This window comes from Erpetoichthys calabaricus, chromosome 16 (genome assembly GCF_900747795.2).
Source record: "Erpetoichthys calabaricus chromosome 16, fErpCal1.3, whole genome shotgun sequence".
Classification (NCBI taxonomy): domain Eukaryota; kingdom Metazoa; phylum Chordata; class Cladistia; order Polypteriformes; family Polypteridae; genus Erpetoichthys; species Erpetoichthys calabaricus.
In genome coordinates this window covers 88,282,003-88,304,062 of record NC_041409.2, presented here as the reverse complement: position 1 = coordinate 88,304,062, position 22,060 = coordinate 88,282,003, and the positions used below count along the sequence as shown (strand labels likewise).

Sequence of the window (22,060 nt, the reverse complement as noted above, 5' to 3'; positions counted from 1 at the left end):
AACACATTTACACAAGAATATTTCTATATAATGAAAAAGCAGTACATGTACACAAAATATAGCAAAATCACTAATACTTTTGCTGTCATTTTTATTACATCAGTGAGGATGGGCTTTGCTCCGACTACTTCTGTCTATGAAGCTGTATGGCCTCCCCATAAAAAGGCAAAGTGCAGACACTGAGTACGCCGCGGCTGTGAATGAAACTTATGAAGAGTATATTTGTGAGTACTTCACGTCAGATAATTTAACAGATGTCATCACTTTGTGCCATGTGATCGTTGTAGTGTCACTGTGATTTGTAAGTGAAACTTAGTTTTTTTTTTTTTTTTTTAAGATATAATTGAAGCCTTTTAATTAAAAAATAAATACTTAGTACAATAAAGCCTGTAGATGAATGAAACTTTAACAGGCTGGGACAGATCCAGATAAATGAATTCAATTTTAACAAGCTGAAGCACGTTAGATACTTCAGGCACCATACATCAAATTTTGGATGGGTAGAGAATAGAAACTAAATTCTTCCTGGTATTACAAAAATGTCTTTATTGAGTAAATGTGAAACAAAGGACTATTATAAAATAGGGAGTAACATCTGTTGCCTGCTAAAGGACAAATTCTGAAACATTTTTTTGCTGTGCTGATAAGAATACCCAAGCACACATTTTCATGACTTTATATTCTCCTCCAAGGTATGGAGAGATTTGAAAATAATTACAATTTATCACTGTTTGTAAAAGGAGTGAATCTGAAGGAGTTTGTGCACCCCTGTGTGATGCACTAACCATTCAATGTCCATACTGTCCATCTTCAAATATCAATGCTAGGATGATGTGTTGCCTCTTATAGTTCACAAAATATAACCAAATACAGAACTGCTTTCATTTTCCTTTCTAATTAAATTTATGTCCCCAGTTGACAAACCAATTACTACTTGGGAGGTCTGAAAGTCGAAAGTACACCTTATGAGAAGGATTTAGGAATTCTAGTGGACTCGACACTATCACCTGCCAGACAGTGTTCAGAAGCCATTAAGAAGGCTAACAGAATGTCAGGTTATATAGCGCCTTGATGTGTGGAGTACAAGCCACAGGAGGGTCTGCTCAAGCTTTATAACACACTGGTGAGGCCTCATCTGGAGTCCTGTGTGCAGTTTTGGTCTCCAGACTACAAAAAAAGGACACAGCAGCACAAGAGAAGGTCCAGAGAAGAGCAACAAGGCTGATTCAGGGCTACAGGGGATGAGTTGTGAAGAAAGATTGAATGAGTTGACTCTTTTAAGTTTAAACAAAAGGAGATTAAGTATACACCTGATTGAAATGTTAAAATTATGAAGGGAAGTAGCATATTGGATCAAGGCTGTTACCTTAAAATGAGTTCATCAAGAACACGGGGGAAACAGTTGGAAACTTGTTAAGGGAAAATTTCACACAAACATTAGGAAGTTTTTCTTTACACAGAGAACCACAGACAATTGGAATAAGCGACTGAGTAGTGTGGTAGACAACGAGACTTTAGGGACATTCAGAACTCGACTAGATGTTTTTTTGGAAGAATTAAGTGGACAGGACTGGCGAGCTTTGTTGGGCTGAATGGCCTGTTCTCGTCCAGATTATTCTAATGTACTCAGCTCTGGGAGAAAGGCAGAAGAGAACTGGGATTATTTCCAAGCACCATATAAAATAAAACACAATGAAAGGGATATGTAGTAATGGCTTAAGACAGGAATATGTGTTACATTATACAATGACAAATGCACTGCCTTCACAAAGTATTCAGGTCGCTTCACATTTTATGTCGCAGCCTTGCATTAAAATTTTTTATTTTCAATTTTTCCCTTATCAGGCAACACTCAATAACCCAGAATGACAAAGCAAATAACAGTTTAAAAAAAAAAACCAAAACGTACATATTGATAGACATTACATAGAAAAACAAGGAGTGTACTTGTAGTTATCTTAGGAGAATGTTAAAACTATTCCACAAGAAATTATTAACTATAAAAAATATGTTGCAGAATGCTCTGGGCAATTCTTGTATTGGGTTTTCAGAAAGTATTTGGACATTTGACATATTTTGTTATGTGGCAGTCTTGTGCTAACATCATTTACATTCATTTTTTTCCCTCATCAATACTCAGTAACCCAGAATGACGAAAGCAAAAACAGAATTTTAGGAATTGTATAAATTTATTAAAAATAAAAAAAACTGAATCTCACATTGGCTCAAGTATTCAAGTCCCTTTAACAGAACCTTTGAAGCACCTTTGGCAGCGATTCCTGCCCAGAGTCTTCTTAGGTTGGAGTGGTGGCTCTGAGGCTAGGGATCTACACTGGCAATCGAAAGGTTGCCAGTTCGAATCCCGTAAATGCCAAAAAGGGACTCTGCTCTGTTGGGCCCATGAGCAAGGCCCTTACCCTGCAATTGCTGAGCGCTTTGAGTAGTGAGAAAAGCGCTACATAAATGAAAAGAATTATTATTATTATTTAGGTCCAACACAATGCTCCATACACCTGATTTTGGGCATTTTTCTGCCATTCTTCTCTGCAGATCCTCTCAAACTCTGTCAGGTTGGATGGAGTCCATCGGTGGATGGCTGTTTCAAATCTCTCGAGATGTTCAACTGGGTTCGAGTTTGGGCTCTGGCTGGGGCACTCAAGGACATTCCCAGAGTTGTGTCCACGCCACTCCAGCGTTGTCTTTGCTTTGTGTCCTGTTGGGTGGTTATCCTTCAGCCAAGTGAGAGGTCCTGACTGCCCTGGCGCAGGTTTTCATTGAGGATATCTCTGTACTTTGCTCCATTCAGCTTTCTTTTGACCCTGACTAGCCTCCCAGTTTCTACCCCTGAAAAAACAACCCCACAGTATAATGATGCTGCCACTGCCAGTCTTCACCACTGGTGACAGGTGGTGCCTGGAACATCCAAATGCTTAGATGGACTTGGAGTTAAGGCTAAACACTTCAATCTTGACTACTTCAGAGCAGAGAATCTTATTTCTCACTGTCTGAGAGTTCTTTAGGTCTCTTTTTGCAGACCCTGAGCAGGTTTTCATGGGTATTTTACTGAGACCACTGGAGTGTACCACCAATGGATAGCCTTCTGGAAGTTTCTCCCATTTTCATACAGGCTACCTGGAGCTTGGCCGGAGTGCTGGCTCTGAGGTAGGGATCTGCACTGGTAACACTGGTCTACAAAAAAATATTTTTTGTTTGCTTCTGGGAACTTCAGAGCAGCTCTTTATTAAGTTTTTTACACTCATTTCATATATGAAATCGGAATTAAGCTAGAAGGTCAGGTTTTTGAAATACACATTTCCATTTTGACACTTGAATATCAATATATCAACACGATATCTGGAGTTTGGACTCTGTCACATCAAAATTGTTTTGATGTGTTTATTCTGAAAACAAACCAGAAGACGATACCAGAGACACGTTAAAGCATATTTATGTCAATTTACCTCAATATAAAAGTGAGGTCATCGTGCCCAAAAATGTTGGAGGCTCTCGCTTTTGTGCTTGTACTGCACATCCGTCTCTCTTAACAAGAACCAACAGTAGTACAGTGGTGCTGTAAGAATTATGTTTCTGGACTTCTCTAGCGCCTTCAACAACATCCAACCTCTGCTCCTTAGGGACAAGCTGACAGAGATGGGATTAGATTCATACCTAGTGGCATGGATCGTGAACTGTCTTACAGATAGACCTCAGTATGTGCGTCTTGGGAACTGCAGGTCTGACATTGTGGTCAGCAGCACAGGAGCACCGCAGGAGACTGTACTTTCTCTGGTCCTGTTCAGCCTATATACATCGGACTTCCAATACAACTCGGAGTCCTGCCACGTGCAAAAGTTCGCTGATGACACTGCTATCGTGGGCTGCATCAGGAGTGGACAGGAGGGGGAGTACAGGAACCTCATCAAGGACTTTGTTAAATGGTGCGACTCAAACCACCTACACCTGAACACCAGCAAAACCAAGGAGCTGGTGGTGGATTTTAGGAGGACCAGGCCCCTCATGGCCCCAGTGATCATCAGAGGTGACTGTGTACAGAGGGTACAGACCTATAAATATCTGGGAGTGCAGCTGGATGATAAATTGGACTGGACTGCCAATACTGATTCTCTGTGCAAGAGAGGACAGAGCCGACTATACTTCCTTAGAAGGCTGGCGTCCTTCAACATCTGTAATAAGATGCTGCAGATGTTCTATCAGACGGTTGTGGTGAGTGCCCTCTTCTATGCCGTGGTGTGCTGGGGAGGCAGCATGAAGAAGGACGCCTCACGCCTGGACAAAGTGGTGAGGAAAGCAGGCTCTATTGTAGGCATGGAGCTGGACAGTTTGACATCTGTGGCAGAGCGACGGGCGCTCAAAAGGCTCCTATCAATTATGGAGAATCCACTGCATCCACTGAACAGGATCATCTCCAGACAGAGGAGCAGCTTCAGCGACAGACTGCTGTCACCATCCTGCTCCACTGACAGACTGAGGAGATCGTTCCTCCACCACACTATGCGACTCTTCAATTCCACCCGGGGGGGTAAACGTTAACATTATATAAAGTTATTGCTTGTTTTTACCTGCATTTTTATTACTCTTTAGTATAGTTTTTTATCATTATGCAGCTGCTGGAGTATGTGAATTTCCCCTTGGGATTAATAAAGTATCTATCTATCTATCTAGTCACTCATCATGCTTGGAGTGAATTTTCCCCAACATCGGTTTTCCATCACCTTCATATCTTGATGAAATCTTTCCCTGTGCTCATCTCTGACATCGCTTAGATTTGGTGGTAAAAAGTCGAGACGAGAATGTAAAAAATGCGTCTTCAGTGACATTCGGGCTCCCGTAAGCTAATATATTTTCAGCAGGTTCTCCACAAGCTCAGTATAATTCTCTGCTCTGTAACTGTCAAGAAAATTCTGGACAACCCGCACGAATGAGGGTGCTGATTCAATGGGCTTCATTTTCCTTTTGAACTCCTCATCAAGCATCAGTTCACGGATTTCAGGGCCAACAAAAACACCTTCCTTAATTTTGGCTTCACTTTTCTCAAGACCAAACTTATTTCTTAAATGCTGAAATGCATCGCCGTTACTGTCCAGTCACCCTAGTTGTCCAAGACCTGGAACATCATAAACTAAAAAAATGGGACATGCTGGACTAAAACGGTTATCAGATTTGGGAGTCAGCAAGTGAAATTTGTTAAAGTACAGGTGAAAGAATCCCAGTAGCAAAGTGCTTGTTGACCAGTGTAATCGGAAGGTTGCCGGTTCAAATCCCGTAAACACCAGATGTGACTCTACTCTGTTGGGCCCCTGAGCAAGGCCACTAACCTATAATTGCTTCGTCATGGGTATGACGTTAATCTGCATCCAGCCCTGCAAGGAAAAGGAAAAGGAAAAACCTGGTGGTTGGTGGGAGAATTGGCACTCCAGCCACCATTAAATACCTCACATTGGTTCCATTCCACCTGAACTAGTGTGGTGCTGAGGTGTCACCCGTCACATGACTGCACTCAGGTCTTAATCTGGGATCCTGAATTGATTTGTCATGTGGTGGGTGCGGCAATGCGCTGTATCAGCACGTGCTCCTAACCACTACCTGGAACTCAGTCAGAGAGACCATTGTGTTGTTGGTAACCTCTCTTACCGAGGCCCTTCTCCCACAATTCCTCAGTTTGGCCAGGCAGACAGCTCCAGGAAGAGTCATGGCAGTTGTAAGAATTATGCAGATCACTGTGCTCTTGGGAAGTTTCAATGTTTCAGACATTCTTTGTAGCCTTCCCCAGGTCTGTGCCTTGACAAACTCCTGTCTTTAAGATCTGCAGGACATTCCTTTGACCTCTTGGCTTGTTTTTTTCTCAACTGTGGGACCTCCTATAGTCAGGCGTGTGGCTGTCCTTGTCATGTACAGTCAATTGCACTGAGCACAGGCGAACTCCAAACAAGGTGTAAAAACATCTGAATGGTGAGCAATAGAATGGGATGCACCAGAGCCACATTCGAAGTGAATACATTTGTAAAAAATTCTAAAATCCTGTTTTCACTTGTCATTCTGCATTTATTGAGTGTTGCCTGATAAGGGAAATAAGTCATTTAAAACAATTTTAGTATAAGTTTGCAACATAACAACATTGTCCTGCGGTGGGTTGGCGGGATTGTGCCCTGTGTTGGCTGGGATTGGCTCCAGCAGACCCCCGTGACCCTGTGTTCAGATTCAGCGGGTTGGATGATGGATGGATGGACATAATAACATTTTAGAAAATGTGAAGGAGTCTAAATATTTTCTGATTCCACTGTATATTCTCACCAAATAAGCCGCCAGTGGCATAACACTCAATACAACAGAACAAAGGTGCAAAACCTTTCAGACTATTATATCATATAATAAACAAAAGTGAAACTGCCTAAACTGTTCCTGTTGATGTCAAACTTCTGAAATTTAAATCAAGCCGTATGGCTGTGCTTATCTAAGATGTGCTTCCTGCCCGTTCATTTAACCACAAACAACCACAGTCTCTATTATAAATTTGATGAGCATATAAAGCAGCACTCATAATTACTTGTAAATCTACAGTCCTGCATTAAGCAGTCCAGCGGGATACATGCTGAGATGCAATGAGTTACTCGTTTGGTTATTCAAAAAACTAGCAGACTTTCTGTAAAAACTACTATGAGGTAATAAAGAAAGTTACACCAAACAAAAAAAAAAGAAGACTGATCAGCTCTTACGAAACAAAACACACAAGCCATACAAATGTGCATTAATCTTACAGAGGAAGCCAAAGCAGCTCCCATCACAGATAAACAGTGAGTAAAACTGTCAGGTTCCTTTACAAGTGCAAAACACAAACTAACCGATATATGAAAACTACAGACTGTAACTTGGAACACAGAATGTGAAAATCTGTTACTAGTAAAAAAAAAAACAAAAAAAAAACCAAAATATCGTCTTGCACAGTAGAATGCAGACGGCTCACTAAGTAAAGGCCTCGCCTTTTCCCTTCAAGCAGAAACAGCAGTGTGAATAATGAATGCCATGGAACACAATTGGATTATCGCTGCTGTCTAAGATGTGGGCTAAACCCGTTTTTTTGTTATAAGAATAAAGGATTCCCAGCCTCACCCTCCTGATTGCTGGAGGTGCCTATGAAATAAGGCTGGCTGGTAAGAGGTTGCTGGGGGGTGAGACTTGGTGCTTCTATTGTCTTTACCATGCCTAGCTTTATAATGTAGTTTGCAATTTTCTAACAGTTCTGACCAATTTTTAAAAGTAAAACACGTGCCTGTTTAAAGCTAGACGCTCACCTCTGCCCAACACTAAATGAACCACATAGTTTTTTTTAAACATTAGTTTCAGACACATGGTGTAGTACTAGAAAGACATGTTGGTAACATTGCCCTGTTACTGCCACCCTCAATAAAATAGGCTAAAAAAGCAAATACATGCAAGTCTCAGGTTATGAATTTGTTTGCTGTGGATGTTCATAACCCGATCAAGTCAGAATGTGCATTGACAACTGTCTGTTAATGGGGAAATCGGCAAAGATGTATGTTTTATTGCTTATTTCACAGAAAAACTTATTAATGTCAGTAAAGCAATATTACTGTCATTTAAATTAGAAAATACAAATAATTTAACCTAAGAGTTAGACCCATGAGTACATACTGCATATCATCCTTGTGCTTAAAGGATAAGTTTGGTCTTTTTCAAGACAAATTTTTTTCCTTAGCAATCATGATATATAAATATATATATATATATATATATATGGTTGAATAGTTTTACTGTCAAATAATGCAGGGCGAAACACGTGTCGCATACTCTGCATTATTTGACAGTAAAACTATTCAACCATTCTATAATCTGCTTCTCGCAACTGAGAGAGGGCACCGTAGTGGATATTTGCCGACTTGCAGACCAACCATAAGCGTTACCTGGTAGGTAACCACCCATACAATCAGATTGTGATTCAGACTACGAATGCCGTGAATGTAATTACCCCGATCTACATGCTGTCAAATAAACGAACCACACGCCGTGGCACAATGTTAGGGGCTTCGCCTCTAGCGCTGACGTCCGAGGTTATTTCCCGTAAGGGAGTGCAGTGAGTGTGTACGCCTGATGAGCCAAGAATTAGGGTGAAACACGTGTCGCGTACTCTTTGCATATATTACAATCAGATTGTGATTCAGACTATGAATGCCATGAATATATATATATATATATATATATATATATATATATAATATACAGCAATCCCTAGCTATATCGCGCTTTGACTTTCGCGGCTTCACTCTATGGCGGATTTTATATGTAAGCATATCTAAATATTTAACGCGGATTTCTGCGGACAATAGGTCTTTTTACTTCCAGTACATGCTTCCTCAGTTGGTTTGCCCAGTTGATTTCATACAAGGGACTCTACTGGCAGATGGCTGACAAGCTACCCAATCAGAGCACGCAGTTAAGTTCCTGTGTGCTGATTGGCTCACCAACGGTGCGCCGAATTTGATTCCGCTGCTTTAACCAGGAAGTCTCGTCTCACTCATTCAGCATCAACGTGTTTCGCTGTGTAAAGAGTTAACTTTTGTGCTCTTTTGTGTTTATCTTTGTGCGTAGTCAAGCTCTTCGTTATGGCTCCAAAACGATCTGCTCCTGCTACTGCTTCAGGGGCCGTGCCCAAGCGCCAACGGAAGATGCTAACGATTGCCGAAAATGTAAAAGGTTTGGATGATCTATGGCTGCAGTGTCCTTTAACCAGGGCGCAAAACGAGTTGTAAGTGGACGTAATAAGGCGGTAAGGTTTATAAGAGTGTGGGAAGGGTTTATAAAGCCTTAAAATATATATAATAAAATAAATATAAGGTCGCTACTTTGCAGATTTTCACCTATCACGGGGGGCTCTGGAACGTAACCCCTGTGATAGGTGAGGGATTACTGTATATATATTTTTTTTAAAAATAAGCAGCCTGTTCTTGCACTTCAAAACAGTGGTTATGGTAGGATTCCCCGATGTCCCTTATATATGGGACGTGTCCCATATTTGATAATTTTGTCCCCTGTACCGACACCCAAATGTCCCACATTTAGTTCATTTTCAAATTTCGTAATAAAAATATATTTTTGCTACCTTCTTACGGTACTTAGTTGTAATTTTATAAGTAATTATACTTTCTTTTTTCCGATTCTCTTGATGAAAATAACCCAAATGTAACGAGGAACCTCGTGTTTGCTGCCTGTTTGCAACTTGTTCAGTTGCTATGGTTGGCTGAGGACGGCGACACTCTTACTGTTTTGCTCTCTAGCCGCGCAGCTGTGCAGTTCTGGATCAGCATTGCCACAAAGTGTGTTGTTACTACTTGCCACGGCCCACTTTTTTTCTAACTGCCTATATTAAATAATAATAATTTTTCTCTGTTGTCTGTATTAAATGAATATTTTCAAATGATTTCACTTTTACAGAATTTTTTTTTAGCTTGTATTAAATAATTTTAATGTTTTTACTTTTGTTTTCCTCATAACCCATTAAAATCCTTGATTTATATTTTTAACTTATGTCTCTGCTTTTATATAATACTGTATATTGGTCTGGGTGTGTAGGGGGCATGTATACATTTATATATATTTTAATAAAGGCACTATACACGTTTGCATCTTCCCCTTGCTTTGTGTGGTGTCCTCACTAGTATAGCTCATCCCAGTCACGACTATCGACGATGTCGGGTTCAAGAGGCTCCCGAGGGACCCGCACCGTCATAACACCTAATATCTGAAATGTTGTCCTAAGATAACATAATGAAAGAGGTTCAGGACGGATGACATAATCATCCATCAGTCCATCGGCTTCGAAGACTTGGCTGCTATAAAAGTCTTTTATACTGTTTTTTCCATGTGCAGGCCCTTACTTAGGTTCCAAACAAGGCAAGGACATTCAATTTCATCTCTAACATACAGAAACAGTACAATCCCCATTTCCGTAGTTGTACCTTTCTCTCTTCAAATGCTTACCTAGCAGTTCTTAATGCTGTGTGCTAACTTTGGCCTGGCCTGTACATGTGAGTGGATTTATAAAATAATTTTTGTACAGAGCACAGTGACATTACACTTATTATTCTGATTACAATCACAGAACATACATTACCTGAGATATTACAGTATCACTGATTGGTCCACCAACATTGTCAAAATAAACATCTATCCCAGCAGGGCAGCACTCCAGAAGCCTGGCGGTGACATCCTCCAGCTTGTAGTTTATAGCACTGTCAAATCCAAGCTCATCCACCAGGACTTTGCACTTTTCATTGGAGCCACAAATTCCAATTACTCTGGCACAACCTTCTAATCTACATATCTGTAAGAGCAGAATTTAAGATTAATAAAAGGCAAACATACAGGTATGGCATTAATATCCTCTATTCATGCATACACATCTATATTCCACTTTCTTCGGGCCACCTCTCTCAGTACCAGGTAGGGTCACATTTATCTCTAGAACAACCTGGATTCAGCATTGTCCAGGAAACATTCCTTGTGGTTTTGGTCCAAAGTGACATTTCTTACACGTACAGTATGTTTAAGCTGCACATTCATGCCGTGAGCCTTCCATTCGATCGAATTTGTAAGTTACTCTACTGGATTGGGTTTGGTGGACTTTGTACACTATGGGAGTAAATTGAAGTGACTGTGATTTTCAACACTGTGTTTTAGTCAGTTGTTGTCTAAACTTTAATCAAATGCATTGTTGGAAAAGTGGTGATTCTTAGAGTGACAACTTGACAATTTAGGAGAAGATCTCTACAAATAATCAGAAAGTAATTGAAAAAATTTTTCTACAGAGTCTGGTGCCATCATACTGCCCTTATTACACTGGCAAATACTAGAATAAATACTAATGTGTAATTAATCTGTACCACTCACAAATCATACCAAACAGGGCAAATACAATAGCCTATAGGATAACCCAAGGCCTATTTATTCCAGTGTCACCACAGCTTGTCAGTAGACAGCTCAAAATCTTACCTATGGAAAGTATCAGATAGAGACAAACACTTTACATATCACACACTCTTAAATATACCTGCTCTCAACAGAAAAAAATACAGAATAAATATTCACATACAAAAACCTGCCAAGTTTTTTTAGTCTTATGACCATCCCACTTACTGTATATTAAAAATCCATACACAAGGATTTTATTCAGTCATTCTGCTCAAGACCGGGGGGAGGAGCAGCCGAAAGAAGAAGAAGAAGTATAAGAACCCTTAAACTTATGATCTTCATCCATATCCTGGTCAACAGGTAACGCAAAAATTTGTGGCATACGCAAAATCTGAAGCAACAAGCAAATGGATTGCTGTGACTTTTCCAATACTACTCAGGATAGCGGTTCATTTCAAAAACTAATTTCTCCAGTAGGCTATCATTGAAATATTGTAAATAATCCAGATAATCATTTAAAAAACAACTCAAAACTCATCTGTTCGGGAAGGCTTTTAGCTCTACTTGACTTTATCACCCTTCTCTCAGTTTAATTCTCTGTCAAGATGCTCATGTAACCTGTATGTGTATGTGCGAGACCATCAATTATGTTGTCTGTTAGGCTTTTTCTCTGAATTCACTGTTGTAATGTTCTTTATTTATTTATCTGGTTTGTACAACCCTATATACTGTATACCCTGCTGTTCTTCTTATATTCTGTAATTGCCTTGAGCATGGGAAAGGCGCTATATAAATAAAATTTATTATTATTATTAACAGACACCTTTAAATCAGGGTTACCTGTAAATGAGCAACAAGGATGTGCAGGGTTGTCAGCACCAAACATAAACATCACTGAAACTTGCAGGTCGGAATCCTCTGAACAGGAGTCACTTTCACCGCCTGTGTCAATGTCTGATGACCAATTTATATCATCATCACTATCCCTCGATTCAAGCAATGGTTCAGTTTTAGTTTGATCTAAAAACTGGCCTTATGGCTTCTCGTTTGCCATTGTGTTTTTGGCTGAAGTCAAAAATCTTTGCTGTAATTAATGACTGGCAACAATTTCAAAAATATGACCAAAATCAGATAAAATTTTGTTCCTGGTATTTTCTGTACATTGGTATAAGGAAAACAACCCCCTAATCAGTCTTTATTTGATTTTACTCATCATTATTTCATACACTCAACATCATATAAATGATATATGATCACCTTTATTTTTTTAACATTTTTGCAATATTTCTCTGACTGGTGAGAATCCAAAGAATTCCATCTTACCTGGCCAGCCAATGAACCGCAAGCTCCAGCTGCACCACTAACGACCACAGTCTGATTGGTTCCCGCTCTCACATGACCCTTCTCTCTTACACCAAGTAGTGCAGTTAGTCCTGGCATTCCCACCGCACCAAGGAAATAGGAGAGATGTCCATCCACTAGCTTGGGGTTGAGCTGCAGCACAACATCAAAGAAATAAAAAGTGAAATCAGAAACCATCAATGCTTCCAGTTGTTTATTTCAGGATAAATACAATTGACCTAAACAAGAAGTAAGTAATCCAAGAATTAAGGTGATTTCTTTTGCTTTTTTTCCCCCAGAATGAATCAAGATAACAACAATTATAAGGCAGGAGGGCCTGCTGCTGACTGACTAGACATGGCTGTTATACTATTCTGTACTAAAGTATAATGGCTACCAGCTCCTTAAACCATCTGTGCTAAGGATGTCAAAGGCTACAGTGTTTTCTGGCTTCCAAAAAGCCTCTTCTTTGCTGTTTGACTTCAATTAATCTTAATACTTACAGAAGGCTGTCAAATTATATTTGAACAGAATAATTACTGCTTCAAATCTATAATGGACAATTTTACGGGTGCAATTAGTTCTCTGTTTGTACATCCTCAAGCATTGCCAAGCACCTAGTGTATCATGGTAACTACAGTATTTAATTGTCTAGACTCATGTACTACTCTTGTTCTGGAACTTGGATATTTATACTGCTGTACTAACAAATAAACGCTTAAAAATTAGAATTCTAAAATTCAACAATTGAGAAATTTCAACACTATTCATGCATCCATCCATTATCCAACCCGCTGAATCCGAACACAAGGTCACAGGGGTCTGCTGGAGCCGATGCCAGCCAACACAGGGTGAAAGGCAGGAACCAATCCCAGGCAGGGCGCCAACCCACCGCAGGACACACACACTAAGCACACACACCAGGGACAATTTAGAATCGTCAATCCACCTAACCTGCATGTCTTTGGACTGTGGGAGGAAACCCATGCAGACACGGGGAGAACATGCAAACTCCACACAGGGAGAACCCGGGAAGTGAACCCAGGTCTCCTAACTGCAAGGCAGCAGCACTACCACTGTGCCACCGTGCCGCCCCTTACACTATTCATACCAATTTTAATCTGTAAAATGGCTCTGTTTTTCATGACTTATCTACTGAACCAACCAATAAGTCTTAAAACTTTATTTTTACAAGTCCAAAATACATCAGCTGCCCTAGCAGGTTTGTTTTTCTTTATTATTTTCCTATAAAACTGAGGGCTTTGTGAAAGCATTGCTTTCATTTTGTTGACAGCTCAGTTCTAGGAAACAGCCACAAGTGGGCAATCGGTGGTCATATGAAACATCAGGGTTCATTCTGGGTGAGGTGCTGTAAGTTCTGAAATGCTGTGTATTTTGAATATTATATTAAATCATATTGCATTCATCACCTCCACAGGACACCCTAAACAAATGATAAAGGAAAAAGCATGCCAACATATAAGCAGAATATGAACTGTTTCATTTTCTCTTGTCTTCTAATAAAAAGGTACATATCCACTTCTCAGCCACCAGTACAAGCTTCTATATAAAGAATCATTTCTGTAGAAGACCACCCATACCATGTGTAACGGTTTTTAGTCCCTGGAGGGGAAAATGAGCTGCTTTGACATGTCATTTCACACAACTTTCAAACAGCAATGCCTCATATTAATAATTTTCATTTCCTATCCACTCATAATCACAAAAAACAAAGATTCTGAAATAAAATGAACTATACTGTGAGTCATTGCATGCTTGGTTTCAGCTTACTTAATGAAAGAAATTGACACAATTCTTTAAAAAAACCCAGACCTGAATAGGATAATATTAAGAATGTTATTTAACAAATAGTTATGTTTGGTGTTAGCAGAGGGCAATGAACAATAGTTTTAAACAATACACAGATAACAGTATAAAAGACAGCTCAGATTTCCAGGACGCTGACAGCAGGCATGGGAGAAATCAAATAAATAATGGAGCAGAGTAAAATACCATAATTATGAAAGCTGTTTAGTTAGTGTACCTCTAAGCACATTAGAGAAGCACAAGTGATAAACACACATTAAAGTGGCGCTTGTGCTAAACCCTTATATAACATTTAATCACGCTGTGTTTGCGAAACACATTCGTTCAGGCATGATTGTGGAGATGTAGATGGCTCAACTCTCAGTGTAGGACAGATGGGCACAGGTCCATGGGGACTTGGACGAATATTTGGAGCACAGGGGGGAATGGATTTCGTGTTTAGGCTCTGTTTGACCCAGAAAGACTCTGATGTATTGAGTGTATCATAGATGGTGTCATAAACACGAGACATACACAGATTAAGGGTTGGGGCAGCCACCCGTATATTCTGGTATCCTGACTGCAAAAAGTCGTTCTTGGCAAAAAGACAGCACTGGTGTGCAAACAACTGAGTCCAAAACAAGACTGAGGAATTAGGAAAGAGGGCAGGGTTTTTAAAGGGGAAGACAGGAAATAAGGTCATAAGGATCAGGGATGTGTTCGTTCTGCATTGGACCAAGCCCAGACGTGACGTCAGAGGGGCTGGAGCCAGTCAGGTCTTCTTCCATTGGCTCGGTCCCGGAAGTGATGTCACGAGAGCCAGGTGGAATCTCCCAGGAACGGTCTGCAGGCAAGAGAGAAAAAGAGTAAGTGCACTCTGCCACCTCCCGGCCTGTCTCAGAACTGCCGTCACTCAAGCCCTTTAGCTGCCTCCCATGCGCACGTGTGTGACAATGGTTTATATTTAGGAATGTGGGATAGAAATGTTAAGAGAAGTCAGGTTTAAATGTATGTAAAATGCATCAGGGATTCGTGTTCATTATGAACAAAATAACAAACAAGACAATGAGATAAATAAAATATTGGAATTACTGAACAACCGGGAATAAATAAGCATAGAATCAGAAATGCATTAAAAATGTTTCATGCTTATTAAAAATAAAACAAATGGAATAGACTTATCTATATACAGTACTGTGCAAAAGTTTTAGGCAGGTGTGAAAAAATGCTGTAAACAAAGAATGCTTTCAAAAATGGAAGTGTTAATCATTTATTTTCATCAATCAACAAAATGCAGCGAATGAACAAAAGAGAAATCTAAATCAAATCAATATTTGGTGTGACCGCCCTTTGCCTTCAAAACAGCATCAATTCTTCTAGGTACACTTGCACACAATTTTTGAAGGAACTCGGCTGGTAGGTTGTTCCAAACATCTTGGAGAACTAACCACAGATCTTCTGTGGATGTAGGCTTCCTCACATCCTTCTGTCTCTTCATGTAATCCCAGACACACTCGAGATCAGGGCTCTGTGGGGGCCATACCATCACTTCCAGGACTTCTTGTTCTTCTTTATGCTGAAGATAGTTCTTAATGACTTTGGCTGTATGTTTGGGGTCGTTGTCCTGCTGCAGAATAAATTTGGGGCCAATCATACGCCTCCCTGATGGTGTTGCATGATAAGTATCTGCCTGTATTTCTCAGCATTGAGAACACCTTTAATCCTGACCAAATCTCCAACTCCATTTGCAGAAATGCAGCCCCAAACGTTCAAGGAACTTCCACCATGCTTCACTGTTGCCTGCAGACACTCATTATTGTACCGCTCTCCAGCCCTTTGACGAACAAACTGCTTTCTGCCACAGCCATTACTTTCAAATTTTGACTCATCAGTCCAGAGCACCTGCTGCCATTTTTCTGCACCCCAGTTCCTATGTTTTCGTGCATACTTGAGTCGCTTGGCCTTGTTTCCACGTCGGAGGTATGGCTTTTTGGCTGCAACTCTTCCATGAAGACCACTTCTGGCCAGACTTCTCCGGACAGTAGATTTGCATTTTGTAAATTGATAACAATAAACAATCATTATTTATATTTCTGAAAGCATTCTTTGTTTACAGCATTTTCTCACACCTGCCTAAAACTTTTGCACAGTACTGTATATAAAAGCCAAATACCACTGACTCACTCATCACAAAATCTCCCAAACCATGAGGACTTGGGACTTGAAATTGGGAATGTAGGTTACACTTGGCCCATAGGTGCTCACTAAGACACGGTTTTAAAAATTTCAATGGTCCAAGCATGAAATTTCTTATAGTTTTTTAGACCCGTTTGTCTGTCTGTCTGTCTGCTTTTCACGAGAGAACTACTTAATAAATTTAGATCGGGTATCTTTCTATAATTTGCTTGAACAGTCCGTTGATTTTGCGACTTTCCCATCGCACTAAGCATCAGAGTTCGCTTGCGGTACGGATTTATTAGTGCGAATCCGAGAGAGACTCATTGGGCTGCATGGCCCTCCTCACGCACGCATCTGCCTCGGGGCGTAACCTTAACTCCGCTATATTAGCGAACGAGAGAACTACTTCACGGATTTAGATCTTTTTTTTTTCTATAATTTGCTTGAGCATACCACCTGATTTTGCGACTTCTCTCATTGCGCTAAGAATCATAGTACACTTGCAGGAGCAATACATTCACGCTAATCCGAGACAGAGGCTGTGGGCCAAGGGGACGGGGAAGAGTGACGTCAGGAGTAGGGAGCTGGGCGGAGCCCTCCTCACTGTCCTGTTTCACTAATACGCGGGTGAAGACGCAGAGGAAGGCTAGTACAGTATATACTGTAGCTGCCCAAAAATATAGCAGGAAAAGACACCTGACTGAATCAAAGAGGCTGGCATAAGCTTGACATACTACAGTTATTTATTTTTTTTTTTAGAAAATGAAGGCAAGTTCAAAATGATGGCTACAATGTTTAGTATTATTTCAGGAACTGACGTATTGCGTCAAAATAACCAAATTCTAGGGATGCACCGATACCACTTTTTTGAAAAACGAGTACGAGTACTTGCATTTCAGTACTCGCCGATACCGAGTACTTGCAGATACAGAGTACTTAATAAAAACATGATTTAAATTTATAGGTAACAGCTTTAGTAATATAATTTAACAAAAAAAACAAGAAACTCTCGTCTATCCACTGGGAGGTTAGGCTAATTAGCGACACGGGGCTAACACTGCTTGTCCAAATATCCGTGGTGAAACTAAATGCAGAGGAGGCTTGCAGTAGGCTGTGGATATGTTTTTTCACGGAGTCGTGTAGTTTAGGCAGCTCCGTGTCAGTTATGTAGCGGCGGCTTGGGACATCATATCTGGGCTCCAGAACATGGAGGAGACGCAGGAATCCCACATTTTCTACCTCCGAGAGTGGCTGGTCACTCAATGCAATGTACTCGATAATTGCCTGTGCTATTTTCACAGCACGTGGATTGTCTCTGGACATTTTCTCTCGTCTTGCAAGAGTTTGCTGCAGCGTGGGTTGTGTTGGTTTAGAAGCGTGGGTAAACTCTTTGTACTCGTTGTCGTGTTGGGATTTTAGGTGCTTGATTAAATTACTTGTGTTAAATGCGCTACCTTTTGAGCCTCCTCTGGACAATTTCGCTGAGCACAATTTGCAGTCCGCCTTTGTTTTGTCGTCTTCATTCACTTTGAAATAGTTCCACACGGCTGACATGTCTCGCCTCGCCTTCTCCCCGCTCTGAGCTGCAGCCGGGGCCTGGGGGCGGGCACTCGGCGCCTGTGGTTAACCCCTTACACGCCGCTCAAACATAGACATTTCTCAGACCGTGGTATCGGTCCCCGGTATCGGGGGACTTTTAACGAGTACGAGTACTTTAGAAAATGTGGTATCGAGGCCGATACCAGATACCAGTTTCGGTATCGGTGCATCCCTACCAAATTCCCAAAATAAAAAGGACAAAACTCAAAACTATCCTGATTTTAACTATTCATGAATGTTATTTCTTTACAACTTGCTCTCCAAATGGCCAGAATATCACCTTTCCTTTGTGTAAACAATTGTAGACACAAACACCTAAAATGGCTAAAAGCAAATACCGTATATACGCGTGTACTACGCGCACATTTTTTCCCGAAAATTAGCATTAGAAAATCAGGTGTGCGTCATACACGAGGAAACTTTTTTCTGTAATATTTACTTCTTCTGCTTGGGCTCTCTCTCTTTCTCTTGTTTTTGAAACAGTTTGGCGTCGTCATTCAGCATGGATAGTCGCAAGCGTTTATGCTCCTTCACGGTGGGAGAGAAACTAAAAGTTATTTTGGAAGCAGAGAAGATAGGAAATGGGGCAGCAGGTCGCAAGTACGGCATTCCAGAGTCATGTGTTCGAGATTGGTGACGGAAGAAAGAAAAACTTACGTCATGCAACAAAAACAGAAGGGCATTTCGCGGAAAATGTGCCCTAAACGCTTCCTATACAATCACAACACACGTCGTACACGGGGTAAAACGGTTTTCGCGATTTTCTTTGTAAAAATTAGGGTGCGCGTCTTACACGAGGGCGCGTGGCACACGAGTAAAAACGGTACATCATCAGCACTGCAAGGAGCACTCAAAGAAGCTCACGTTTATAAACTGTGAAACACGCAAGACTAAGGTGCGTTTTAGAGGCTCTGACCATGAAAACACCCAGGAGAAGAGTGACAATGTGACACAGGCAGTAATGCCATTTCTTTTCTTGCCTTTAGAGTGGCGGAGGACCCCGTTGACGAACGCTGATGTCACTTCCGCCCAACCGCTGTATTCCCTGCCCCTTCTGCTCCGGTCACATTAATATCCAGATGTGGATTACGCAACACAGATTTTTTTTCCCTAAATGCTTTTTATATAGTTTGCTGTTGTCACAATATAGATGCATATTATACTAGGAACTTTCTTATCTTCATTTTGCATGAAAACATGAGATTTAAAATTTTTCTCATCCATCACTACAAATTACATGGGATAAGAAAAATATAAAAAAAAAAAACTTTTAGGTGGGTGGCATGGTGGCACAGTGGGTAGCGCTGCTGCCTCGCAGTTGGGAGACCTGGGGACCTGGGTTCGCTTCCCGGGTCCTTCCTGCGTGGAGTTTGCATGTTCCCCCTCGTGTCTGCGTGGGTTTCCTCCGGGCGCTCCGGTTTCCTCCCACAGTCCAAAGACATGCAGGTTAGGTGGATTGGCGATTCTAAATTGGCCCTAGTGTGTGCTTGGTGTGTGGGTGTGTTTGTGTGTGTCCTGTGGTGGGTTGGCACCCTGCCCAGGACTGGTTCCTGCCTTGTGCCCTGTGTTGGCTGGGATTGGCTCCAGCAGACCCCCGTGACCCTGTGTTCAGATTCAGTGGGTTGGAAAATGGATGGATGGATAATTTTTAGGTTCAGAATTCTATTAATCCTACAAATGATGAGGGAGGCAAACAACTAATAACGTCAAACAACAGACAACCCAAATAAATCTGATAAGTAACAGGTATCCCAAGGGAGAAAAGGCACAGTTCAAATAATGGTGTAAACTCACAAACCATAATAAATGTAAGACAGTTCTGTGTGGGTGACTGAGCACAGGTTGAATTTTAATTGTTTGAAATAATTTCGTTAAAAGTTAAAGACTTGTAATGGAAACAAAAATCCTTTATTAGTTATGTGGCAACAATCCGTTTGACTTCGACTTTGGGGCTTGAGAGGAGAAATGGCTCTAAAGACGTTGCTATTGCAACACAGCAAAACAGTGCGTCTGTTTATCTGAGCACTTCTTAAAATATCACAGCTTCAGGAAGGGAGGGTAAGTTTTGTAACACAAACCTTCAGATACCTCAAGGGAATTAGCATAACACAGGTGGGGAAAGCGTTCAGAAAAAAGAAGCATGTGAACAAAGGGTACGTGATCTACAATGGATCAGTCACCTGAGAATAAATGCTACAGCAGAGCATATTTGGGGGAATGAAGGCATGGGGTTGGAACAACTCTGTAAGCTCAAAGAACAACAGAGTTATAGGAGATGAACAGAAAAACAAAATCTGGCTAAGAACAAGAGGACTATGTAAAAGTATTCTCTCCCCTAGAAGTTTTCATATTTTATTATACAATATGGAATCAGAGTGGACTTAATTTGACTTTTTTGACACCGAGAAACAGGAAAAAAAAAGGTCCTTAATGTCAAAGTGAAAACAGATCTCTGCAAAGTTGTCTAATACAGTATAAAACACAAAGTAATCGACTGCATAAGTATTCAGTTATTTAGTATATCCAACTCTGGCAGCCAGTCTATGTGCACAGGTCTCTATCGGCTTTGTACCTTCTGGACACTTTTCAGTTTTTCCCCGTTCTTCTTTGCCAAGCTGCTCGAGCTCTTCCTGGTTGCAGAGAGATCACGAGTGCACAGCCTTTGTCAAGTCAGGCCACAAATTCTCAATTGATTTGAGATTGGAAGTCTGACTTGGCCACTCAACAACATTCACATGGTTCTTTAAGCCATTCCAGTGTGGCTTTGGCTTTAGGCTTTGGGGTTGTTGTCTTTCTGAAAACAAATCTTTTCCCAAGGTGAAGGTTTCTTACAGACTGCATTATATTTTTCTCCAGGATGTCCCTGTATTTTTATTTTCACATGTCTCCACGGGTCCTGCTGTTTTTGACAATGGGCAGTGTTCAAACATGATATTTAGTCTGATGGCCAAAACGGAGCTCCATTTTGGCCTCATCAGACGATAGAACCTTTTTCGAACTGACTTCAGAGTCTCCTATGTGCCTTCTGGGAAACGCTTGTCGACATGTCATGGTTGTGTTTTCTTTTTGCCACTCTTCCATAAGGCTGCAAACTGTGAAGCAACCAGGCAACAGTTTTCTCCAATCATGGCCAGAGTAGACTGTAACTCCTTCACAGCTCTCTGGGGTATCTTAGTGGCCTTGTATGATCACTCAGTTAGTGTAGACAGTGTGCTCTAGGATAATTTATAGTTATCTTTCAATTTCTCAATGATTGACTTAACTGGACAACAAGGTTCGTTCAGTGACTTGGATTTCTTCTTGCCTTCATTCCCAGGCTTGTGTTTTTTCAATCCCTTTTCCAGGGCATTCCTTGTTGTGTTCTTTTGAGTTCATTAAGTAGGTTACACCATGATACTGACTCAACCACAAGTTGGATCTTCCATTTATACCACAATCAATTAAAACCCCAGACAGGTGATGTCAATTGAACTAAGTATGTGACTTATAAAACCAATTAGCCGCACTAAGCGATGATTCAGGGCTGTCAGATTAGAGGGGTAAAAACATATGTGATCAATTATTCAGTGCTTTATATTTCTGATCGCTTTGCAGAGATCTGTATTCACTTTGACATTCAAGAGTCTTTTTCAGTTGATCGTTTGCAAAAACTGTAAATGAAATCCACTTAGATTTAATGTTGTATAACAAGACATGAGAAAACGTACAAGAGGGTGAAAAATTTTGATAGGCACTGCATTTCTATGTTTAAAACTAGATAGTGTAGTGTAGTGACTAATGCAGCGGTTCTCAAACTGTGGGGCGCGCCCCCTAGAAATTTAGCTATTCATTGGGAAATTTTAAACTTGTAGCGGTGTATCGGCAAAAAATACAGGAATAAATTTTATTAGGGTTTCAAAAAAACGTTAGGGATTAGGGCGCGATTAAAACTGTTATGAAAACTCGGGTCACAAATACTTAAAGGTTGAGAAATGCTGGACTAATGCATGCAACCTTAAACCACTGTTATGTGTTGGGACTAAAGCTGTGTGTATTTTATGTTTGTTTGTTGTTTTTGCATATTTAGTTTTTTTCCCTTGTGTCTTTATCTTATTTCTGTTGGTTATATATGTGATGTGATAATTGTGTACGGTCCATCTGAATGTAGTTCTATTCCTTGTTCTTTGTCAGTGCAGCCCGAGAGGGCGGTGCC

At 40.7% G+C, this 22,060-nt stretch overlaps 1 protein-coding gene across 1 annotated transcript in view; it reads right to left on the bottom strand.

The window, feature by feature from the left end:
* ptgr2 (prostaglandin reductase 2) overlaps positions 1-22,060 on the bottom strand; it is an 89,071-nt gene that overhangs the window by 21,399 nt on the left and 45,612 nt on the right. The window contains exons 4-5 of the mRNA XM_028821906.2: positions 12,268-12,438; positions 10,148-10,357 (exon numbers count right to left, since the gene is read on the bottom strand). Of these exons, the coding sequence (XP_028677739.2) occupies positions 10,148-10,357; positions 12,268-12,438 (381 nt within the window). The remainder of the gene's footprint in view (positions 1-10,147; positions 10,358-12,267; positions 12,439-22,060) is intronic.